This window comes from Sinocyclocheilus grahami, unplaced genomic scaffold (genome assembly GCF_001515645.1).
Source record: "Sinocyclocheilus grahami isolate Dianchi unplaced genomic scaffold, SAMN03320097.WGS_v1.1 scaffold851.1, whole genome shotgun sequence".
NCBI lineage: Eukaryota > Metazoa > Chordata > Actinopteri > Cypriniformes > Cyprinidae > Sinocyclocheilus > Sinocyclocheilus grahami.
In genome coordinates, this window is record NW_015506030.1 from 142,091 (window position 1) to 152,879 (window position 10,789).

Below are 10,789 nucleotides of genomic sequence, written 5' to 3' on the forward strand. Positions count from 1 at the left end.
ATCAAGTCAGTTACGACGACGAACTGCAGTCAAGTCGAGACCCCAATGAGTGCGATGAGCATGCAGATGAGCTTCCCTGAGACGGTTTCTGAGAGTTTGTGCAGAAATTCTTTGGTTATGCAAACTGATTGTTGCAGCAGCTGTCCGGGTGTCTGGTCTCAGACGATCTTGGAGGTGAAGATGCTGGATGTGGAGGTCCTAGGCAGTTTTATGTACTGCCAAATTCTCTGAAACGCCTTTGGAGATGGCTTATGGTAGAGAAATGAACATTCAATTCATGGGCAACAGCTCTGGTGGACATTCCTGCAGTCAGCATGCCAATTGCACACTCCCTCAAAACTTGCGACATCTGTGGCATTGTGCTGTGTGATAAAACTGCACATTTTAGAGTGGCCTTTTATTGTGGCCAGCCTAAGGCACACCTGTGCAATAATCATGCTGTCTAATCAGCATCTTGATATGCCACACCTGTGAGGTGGATGGATTATCTCGGCAAAGGAGAAGCGCTCACTAACACAGATTTAGACAGATTTGTGAACAATACTTGAGAGAAATAGGTCTTTTGTGTACATAGAAAAAGTCTTAGATCTTTGAGTTCAACTCATGAAAAATGGGGGCAAAAACAACAGTGTTGCGTTTATAATTTTGTTCAGTGTAATTACATAATTTCAAAAACTAAATGCTCTTCATGGTTTCCATTTTATTACCAATGAATTTATATTAAAATTAAAATTTTTGTAATTTCCATGACTTCCAGGTCTAGAAATCACACTTTTAAAATTCCTTGGTCGTTAAATAAAAATGGCCATAGTTAAGGGAACAAATTAAATTAAGAAATATATTTCAGATCTTTTTCTTGTTAGCTTTTCTTTTTTTTTTTTTAACTAATTAAAAAAATGTAATCCTTAAGCCATTTAAGTCATCTTGCGGCCCCCTAGTAGGTCCCGGCTCCCTGGTTGAGAACCGCTCGTCCAAAGCGTGTTTACATAAAAAAAAAAATGTTGGTTACCTGGGCTCTGTCCACCAAGAGATCATTTCCATCTGTCCTTTTTCCATCCCTCCTATGTTTCTCTTGGGTCAGGGAGTGGTGTCGCCACGGTGCATAGACCCCCGTGCCCACATGGCATTGCCTGGACCCCCTCCACCCCCGTGGTCCTTGTCCGACTCGGGCTGGCTCTGAGCTCGCTCTGGTTTAGGGTTGGGTGTCATGGGTGGCTCAGGCTGTTGCACCGACATGGTGCGGCGAAGGTGTGTCCGCTTACACAGGAAGTCTGGTTTGGCTGACAGACCAAATGAGCCCTTTCGAAGAACCATTCGCACAGAAGAGCTCTTCTTGGGCCGGGCTCTGAACTGCAGGGAGGAGAGATGTACTGCATAGCCCTCACTCAGGAACTGTGATAGATCACAAGACATGAAAATATATTAGAGAAAGCTAGATCAACTTTGACCATTTATGGTGGAAATTGAATGAAAGACAAAGAAGAATCAAAGTTAGTTAACCTGGCATTGATTCTGGTACTTCTTGGAGGGCCGTCCCACTATATATATCTGGTTGGGGTTGAGGCCCAGCATGCTGTAGACGGAAATGTCCTTCATGGAGCCATAGGCACAGTTGATTTTAATGTGACACTGCCAACATGAGAAAAGGGCAAAATGTGATAGATGGCCTGAGGATACACTACAAAAACACCTCAGTTCCTGTGTGACTACTCATGCGTGAGACAGAGGAAGCAAGCGTGAGAGAGAAGGACCAAGAGAAGAATAAAGGAATAAAGTGATGTGTTTCTTACTCTTCATTCCTGCTATGTGGTATATTTGCATGTCTTCATCATATATTTGTAATGTACACTGCAATTCAAATGTTTGGGTTCAGTAAGATTTATGTTTTTAAAAGAAGTCCACCACAGCTGCATAATTTGATCCTTTTATTCCTGTAATGACAAAGCTGGATTTTCAGCAGTCATTGCTCCAGTCTTCAAGGCCACAAAAATTATTTTAATATGCTGATTTGGTGCTCAAAAAATCATTATTTTTATCAAAATAAAAAAAGTTGCAGTGCTTAATATTTTTGTGAAATCAGTGAAATGCTCCCCCCCCTCCAGAATCAATAGAAAGTTCAAAAGAACAGTATTTCTTTGAAATAGAAATCTTTTGTAACACATTTCTTGACTGTCACTTTTGATCAATGTAATGCATCCTTTCTGAATAAAAAGTATTTTTAATTTAATGCATCCAAATTTAATCCATCCTTGCCTCAGTGCCTCAATTTAATCAATCTTTTCTGAATAAATTGTGTTTTTTTAAATAAACTGATCCCAAACTTTTTAACAGTAGTGTATATTTCTATATATTGTATAAAACTTACTAAGTGCAGATATCTTATTAGCTAGTTTATCTCAATTAACTGAACATAAAAGTGAATTTTAAATAATTTTGCTGGTTGTAATGGATGTTTCCATTTTTGCCATATTTTCAGGAGCTTCTGGCATGAAAATCTATCTGGCAATTTACAACATTTGAGTGCGTTTCTTCATTTTTCTCTTAAAGTATTTCAAACAAAACGTTCTATTTTCTGAGGAAAATTGTTTTAATTAGTAATCAATATAAAGAAGATTTCTTCAATTTCACTTTCCATTATGTTAATAATTAGTAAGATTCTTTTAACTAACAAAAGACGGGGTGGGAAGCCTTTTTGGTGGGAAGCCAACAGCAAGAACACCAGCAATATTAGCTATTGATCTGAAGAAATTTGTGATGCTTTGTGGTATTCATTTATCTCACGCTACCTCTTTTTTTTTTTATCAAATTACAAAACCTATACAATGTCATAACATTTGAATTGTTAATTAAACAATTACAAAATGACACCCTCATGAAAGCTACATCTCATTGAGCATTGGTTAAATACAGCTTTTGACTTCCATCCTGTTCAACTTCAAATGTGTACATAAGAAGTTATGACTCCTAAATTGCCTGAATTTGACCAGAGCATATTTCTGAATGTCTAGTGTATCCTTTTATAGAAATACTTAAACTACAACACAGACATATTCCTATTTTACAGTTACAGAGTTCAAAAGGTACTGCAGAACAGGAATGACCCATATACTAAATTTGTGGACACAGTAGCAGAACACTTACTTCTTGCACCAAGTTCCTGAGGAAGATGGTTTTCTGGCGAAGAGGGTCGTGCACCAACCCCTCCGAGAAAAAGATCATCCCCTGGGGGAAGTTGTGTTGAGACAGCCAGGACACAACCCTCTGCTTCTGCATGTCTGGACGGCCAGTGATGTAAATGATCAGGTAGCCCAGGTCCTGCCAGTGTCTGCATGCAAAATACAACCATTTACCCTCTGAGCAAACCCATAATTCTTGGCAAAAACAGTTGGGGACTGATTCCCGGATAGTCATGGCGCCTGGTCCTCCAACAACAGATTGCATTTGACAAAGCAGTAAATTTGCCCAAGGACAGTCTGGGCAACAACCCAAGATTGTCCATTTGTAAATCCCAAACTCCATCTGATATCTGGTATCAGCACTTCGCTATCTCTCTATTAAATGAAATCCAACTGTGCCTTACTGTCAGGCCAGTTCTTTTCAATATTGCTATGGCATGAAATGAAAGCATCGATCCTCTCTCACACACGTTTACACACAAAGCCTCCCCGTGAATTTGTTACCTGACCACATCCACAGCTCCGGGCCGTACTTTAGGGTCGCTGCCCATAATGGAGACGCTAGCGGCAAATGAACCGTCAATGCTAAAGACGACACACTCCATCCCCCGAGGCAAGACCGTCAGGAAGGCCTCTGCGCTTGTCTGGTCACCCCTGCAAGGAAAGAGTGACTTGAAGTAAGGGGAGAACACAGATCCGGCTCTTGATCAAGCTCAAGATGTGGCATGAGGCCCGAGATCAATTTAACAGCGAGGAGTCCTTCTCCTTCAGCCCTCAGAGTGAGAGTTTTATGAGTGCCAAATTGAATGCTCTTTGGTATCCTCGCAAATTATCCCCGCTGAGACAACCTTGAGAGCACAGCCGTTTTGGATACATTACAAGTAATCTTCAGGGTCCCATTGACTTACTTGACAACCATTTTGATGGGGTAGACCCCCACAGCCAGCTTTTTGCTTTTGGGGATGGTGTAGGTCACTCGGCCACTGCTGTTGGTCATCTCGGTGTCTAAGTGCTTCCAGCGACCTGACTGTGGCTGGGTCATCACGTACACATCGACCTAAGAAACAAAACACAGAAACAGACAGTTGGGGGAGCGAGTGAGATGGAGGGAGATTACTGAGGCATACTAGGGTTGTCACGACCCCAAAATGTCAGTAGTCGATACCAGTACCAGTGACACTGCTCTATATCAATTTCAAAACCACAGCAAGCACTATTTTGCTATTCAATCCTTTATTTGAAGCATTAAATTAATTAAATTAATATACAAATTGAACAAAAGTGACAGTACAGACATTTATAATGCCACTAAAGATTTCCATTTCAAATAAATGTTGCTCTTTTGAACTGTACTTTCATCAAAGAAACGTTTTTAAACATTGATATTAATCAGAAATATTTGTTGAGCACCAAATCCGCAAATTAGAATGATTTCTGAAGGATAATGCGACACTGAAGACTATAGTAATGGCTGCTAAAAAAGTCAGCTTTGCCATCAAAGGAATAAATTAGATTTTAAAAATGTATTAAAATAACATAAATAAACCGTTTCTTTTCATTGAAATAATATTTCATAATATTGCTGTTTTAATGTATTTATGATCAAACAAATGCAGCCTTGGTGAGCGTGAGAGACTTTTTTCAAAAACATTTAAAAAATCTAACCAACCCCAAAACATTTGAAATGTAGAGTAAATATGTTTAATAAGAATAAATATTATGTTTAGCTTTATATGATTAATATTGTATAAGGTTGTACATTATTAATTAATATTGTATATGTCAATAACATTATAAATAAAATAAATAATCCAAAAACAGTCAGTTATTTTTTCTTTTAAATATTGTTATTTTGATTAATATTAATAACATAAATAGATATTTTAATAACAATTTTAGCTATCTTTTCCCACCTCTTAAAAGTATAATTTGAAAATGTTTATATTAGTACTTCACCAAGATAGCCAATATATTAGTTATTGGCATCAGAATGTAAATAATGAATATATTGATGCATTCGTAATTATAACTAATATGTGCAGCCACATATTACCAAAGCTGCAAATGCTATTCAGAAAGAAGTGGGCACACTGATACTGTAAAAGATACTGGTAAGGTTTCATTTGCAGCCGAAATACCAGTATTTTTCACATCTCTGAGTAGTTCATTGTGAAAAAAACAACAACCCTGTAACAATTCCACTGACAAACAGCAAACAGCTTGTTTAAATGCATATTCAGCAATAGTAGACCACTGCTCTCTCACCTTTTCCCCAGTGAGGGTCACCATATCCAGCGGTCCGTACATGAAACGACCAACCAGGGTCTGACGCCCGTCCTCGGTCACGATGATATCATTGACTCTGTGGTTGGCGGTGACATTCTGCAGACAGAAAAAAGGAGATGTCAGGTTGTCTGTGCTTTTCTATTGTTTTCCTGACACAATAGAGTCTGGTGAGAAAAATAAGACAGAGGATGAGTGTAAATGACACTGATAATACTGCCATGCACCATTTCAGACAGATGGAAAAAGAGAAATGGGCAGTTTCATAAGTATGCAGTACAAAGTCCTTCCAAAAGAGGGTGTCACACTCTAATCCTTCTATTTTCAATAAATTGCATTTCAGTAATAAAGCTGTTCTACACAGAGCTCAGTGAAGATAAATCCTATAGCCCCTGCTGAGGCAGCTGTGCTTAAATGGGTCATTAAAGCCAGCAAAACACTGAGCTATGCAAATCCTGAAAATAACTGGCCACAGTCACCTTCATGCCAGCAGAGGAAGTAGATAAACAGAGAGGAAGATAAATGCAAGAAGCTTGTACTTTGCTGCTTTATAGAGCAAAGGCAAGGCTATGAGACAGCGTCTGAATTGACAAAAGCATCTTCACATAAGCCCGACTCAAAACATCCCTCTCACATACCAGCTACTATAGTGACGAAATGCAACAGGATACTAAGGCTTAAATTAAATGGGTCTAAAAAGAAAAAAACTGCAAACAGTACTAGATCTTCACATTTTCTGAACAAAGTTTGAATGGTGATTGCCCAAGGCTTTATATGCCACAGCTAAGGATTTCTGAGTGGTTGTTAGCATGTTGCTATGCGGTTGCAAGGGTGTTTGAAGTGGTTGCTAGATGGTTATTTATAGGGCTGCATGATTTGCTGAGCTTGTTTGTGAGGCTGCATAATTTGGCAAAAATTTTGTGATTACATATTGTTATGACTAAAAAATGTTAGCATTGTTATTATGATTATTACTATTACTAAATAAAAATATGATATTTTACTGATATTTCACAGTAGCAAAAAAAAAAATCTTTCTTCTGATAATCTGTTTTATTTGGATTTATGTCACAATACAGAAGAAAACATCTGCTGCTAATTCTGTTATATTGCAACTATAAGTATCCAACATTGACTGATTTGATAAATAAAAAAACTCAGTCAATATCCAACATAGTACCAATATATCATGCGGTGATGTTTTTATGTGGTTAGAAAAATAATATACCCACATATTAACCACTGTTATTTATAGGGCTGCTGATTTGCTGAGCTTGTTTTTGAGGCTGCATAATTTGGCCAAAATGTTGTGATTATATATTATTATGACTGTTAAGTCTTTCCTTTAAGTCGTTGTGGCTGATAACAGGAGTGAGCACGTATTTAATGCGTGCAAAAACGAGTCCATGCATACTGACGTAGATCCAAGCAGAATGTCTTTATTTTGTGCAAGTGAATAAACAAAGCCTCAATCTGTGTCTCTCCTTCCTTCGTGGTCATAAACATGTACACATAAAGTGCTTATCTTAAACACAGCATATATCCACATACTGCACAATCTACATTCTTGCAAGTTACCCTTTAGCACGTTCAAAAACCGTGTGCTTCCCCATTACAAACCCCCCCCGGCTCATTACACAGGTGCTCTAATTATACTATGGTTTAGCACCACACAGTGATCACCACACAAAATTTCTACAATACAAAAAATGGCTCCTACAATGACTAAAAAATATTAGCATTGTTATTACTATTACTAAATAAAAATATGATATATTACTATTGTGATATTTCACAGTAGCAGAAAAAAATTGCATTTGATAATCATAATAATAATTACATTTTTATGCTAAAGCTAGATTCAAGTGATTATTACGTTTTGAATATGGATATTTTTCGTACAAAAATTCATCGATTCGCTACAGGAGGCCTTTGTTCACCCCCCGAGCCGTGTGAGACCATTTTTTTTAATGGATGGGCGCTTTTTATCACTAGAAATCACCAACTCTCACTGGAAATGAATAACTTCAGGTCATTTTGGCATGGTAGTGTTTACGTCACTTTAAAGGTAACATATCATGAAAATCAGATTTTTCCAGGTTTTAAGTGCTATAATCTACCAACCAAGGAAATGTGAAAAAGATTAACCCAGTAACTTTGTTTTAGTAAGCCTTTTTCTGCAAGCGTCTGAGAAAACCAGCGAGTCTGATTTTGCTCCCTTGGTGACGTGGCAAAGGGTTCTCATTATAATATTACCGCCCCTTAATCTGTATGTTTCCACCAAGCGGCAACCTTCTGGTCTCTCTCGTGAAGCCAACACGGAAGTGACTAAAACTGCAATTCATCGACTGGCCGCTAGAGGCTGGCTCCAAAAGGGAGTCAGTCCCATAGACTCCCCATGTTAAAATGCCCAACTTTACAGCAGAAAAAAAATGTTTACAGCCTGGTACAAAAAAATATTTTGGTCTATTATAGCTAATTTTGCCCATCATGACAACTGTGAGGGAGGTGAATTTTTTTATAACTCATCCGTTTAAATTATATTAAGCCTTAAAGTTCTGCATAATTAAGGGCGTGGCCACTTGAGTGACAGGTGGATTGCCGCTGCTGTCACTGACATCGAGCTAGGTGGGCGTGGTTTCAGCAACCGCCTCTTTGCCCATTTTCGATTATCCGGGAGTGACGCGCAGTGATGCGCTGCCAAGATGGCAACAGCCGGCTCCGCCTACTTTGAGCTTCAAAACCGCTCTTCAGAAACCTACGGGTGACATCCGTGGTTTCAGCAACCGCCTCTTTGCCCATTTTCGATTATCCGGGAGTGACGCGCAGTGATGCGCTGCCAAGATGGCAACAGCCGGCTCCGCCTACTTTGAGCTTCAAAACCGCTCTTCAGAAACCTACGGGTGACATCACGGACACTACGTCCATGTTTTTATACAGTCTATGGTTTCCACCCATGGCGCCGTCATTTTGATTTCGCAAGCGACAACGGTGTACTAGTTCTAATGCCATGGCGAAAGTTTGAGCAAAACACGCTAACTGTTCTGTTTTTGGCTGCACAGACGAGCACAGAACACTATTTAGAGTCCCAGCCTCAGAGGAGACAAGAGAGCAGTGGATTTATTGACTTATTTACTGTATATGGCTGCTGCCACACAGATCTAAAATAAATATGCGATTTATTTCCCAGCAGTTTACCTTCACTCATGTGTGTTTTAAATGTAAACTTGTGTGTGAATGAGAACTTAGTTAAGTACTCACATGATGTGACAGCCGCTTTCTGTCCTTGTGCTTTGGATGTGTGCACTCAGAAAACCGTATATGAGAAGTTTAAACACATATGGTTTAAAACGCATGATTTCAGCACGATAAACATGATAATCAGAACCAAAAAAAATGTTTTTAGCAGGAACAAGCTGTAAAGGCGCAGCTCTTTTCTGGAAAAGGAGGCCGGGAGCAGCAGCTCATTTGCATTTAAAGAGACAGGCCCGAAAAACAGCGTGTTTCTGCTTCCACTCAAAATAGGCATTTTCAAAATGTTATAATAAATGATCTGTGGAGTATTTTGAGCTGAAACGTCACATACACTTATATTACATATTGTAAAAAGGGGCATAATATCTCTCCTTTAAAATAACTTCTTGACATGGTCATTTTTGGATGTGAAGCTAAATACTGTCTGTGAATATTATGCTATCATGTTGGTATGGCTTGAGCCCACAAAGAGCTGTACAGCTACGTAAATCATTAGCCCACACAAGCTAATGGGAATGATTGTGCAGATTTGTCATTTAATGAAGCAGCTAAACATTTCTCAGCTTGCAGCGATTTTTACATATTAAGTCAGTCAATAATTCATCTTGACATGGGCCCATACATGATATCCATATGATGAGCTTCCAAACCAACACACATACCGATGAGATGCGCACAAACAGCCAACAAGCAACACAACGCCATATGTGCTGATAACACACCTGAGTGAATTTTCAGACACAAGACTAATCCGCAGCATATTGCTGTTTAGGAAAAGCATGTATGTTTGTGGAATGGATCCAGATTTGTGCCGACTTTATGCCTTGCAGCTCGCTCACTGAGCCAGAATGATGCCGCATATAAAATACAGAGGCATTCAGGGTCTCAACAGAATCAGGAGAGTCTTTCGAAAACAACATGACTGCATAGAAATGCCTTTGACTTGAAAGGCTAGCAAGAGCTCTGATCAAATGCTATTGAGGCCATGAGCACATTCAGAAGGGCTTAGCAGGCAGCAGAAATAACCACAATTTCAGATCAAGGTCCTGAGTGATCAAAAAACCATTCCCCGTGAAAAGAAAAGGTGGCGGTGATAACACAGAAGTGTTTCACTGAGCTATACTTAACCTCAGTGAAGGACTGGGAAGAATTGGTCTTTGTTATGGCGGGTTCTTTTGAAAGCGGGTGCTAAAATACCCTGTAAACCTGCACAGGCAGTAGTTATCAGCAGCACTGCTAGGTAATTGTGTTGATGTGCCTCCGAGCTGTAAATCAAGGTCGGCCATGATGCTTATTTTCATAAGGCGCAGATTTCTGCCCACACACGCTGAGCTATTGTGCTGCATTTGAGAAACTCAAAGCCCTGGCAGAGGGAGGATATTTTTAGTTCTTCTACAATGTCAGGACTCTGCTGCAGTCCACACTTTTACTTGAGTGATATGTATGTGTGTATCTATGTCTGTCTGAATCTGCAGACCAGAGTCAGAAATTAGCCAGGGCTCAGGGGGGAAAAATGCCATTCAAAAGGGACAAAAACGCCCTGGATATTTAAATATAGCGGCCAAAAAAATGTCCCCAATCGAAACAACTATTACATCAAAATCTACAGTGACAGCAGACAATATACTTTACAATCTGACTAGGGATGTAACGGTATGAAAATTTCATATCACGATTATAGTGACCAAAGTTATCAGGATTATCAATATTATCACGGTTTTGTTCAAATTAGATGAAAACGTTCAAAAAGAACTGATACACACACTGAAAACATTTCAATAAGTTTAATATTTGAAAATCAACAAACAACAAATACAATTAGCAGCTATATGCACATTTTTTTAGCAAAAACATTAAATTAACATTAACATGAAGCCCTAATAATAATAATAATAAATCACTTGTGTGTATATATATATATATATATATATATATACACACACACACAATGTGATTTCCGTTTGTGATCATGTGATCTTCGGTTAGGAGATCTTGTGATGCTTTTTAAAGCAAAGTTGGGGTTGATTTCGAGTTCACATACAAACATAAATAGAATAGGCTAATTAAATTTGTCT

The 10,789-nt window shown here is 38.8% G+C and overlaps 1 protein-coding gene across 1 annotated transcript in view; it reads right to left on the reverse strand.

Annotated features, from left to right (window-relative positions):
* LOC107562949 (membrane-associated phosphatidylinositol transfer protein 3-like) overlaps positions 1-10,789 on the reverse strand; it is a 100,036-nt gene that overhangs the window by 2,280 nt on the left and 86,967 nt on the right. The window contains exons 12-17 of the mRNA XM_016247710.1: positions 5,442-5,558; positions 4,085-4,233; positions 3,681-3,830; positions 3,142-3,325; positions 1,501-1,629; positions 1,010-1,392 (exon numbers count right to left, since the gene is read on the reverse strand). Of these exons, the coding sequence (XP_016103196.1) occupies positions 1,078-1,392; positions 1,501-1,629; positions 3,142-3,325; positions 3,681-3,830; positions 4,085-4,233; positions 5,442-5,558 (1,044 nt within the window). The 3' untranslated portion in view covers positions 1,010-1,077. The remainder of the gene's footprint in view (positions 1-1,009; positions 1,393-1,500; positions 1,630-3,141; positions 3,326-3,680; positions 3,831-4,084; positions 4,234-5,441; positions 5,559-10,789) is intronic.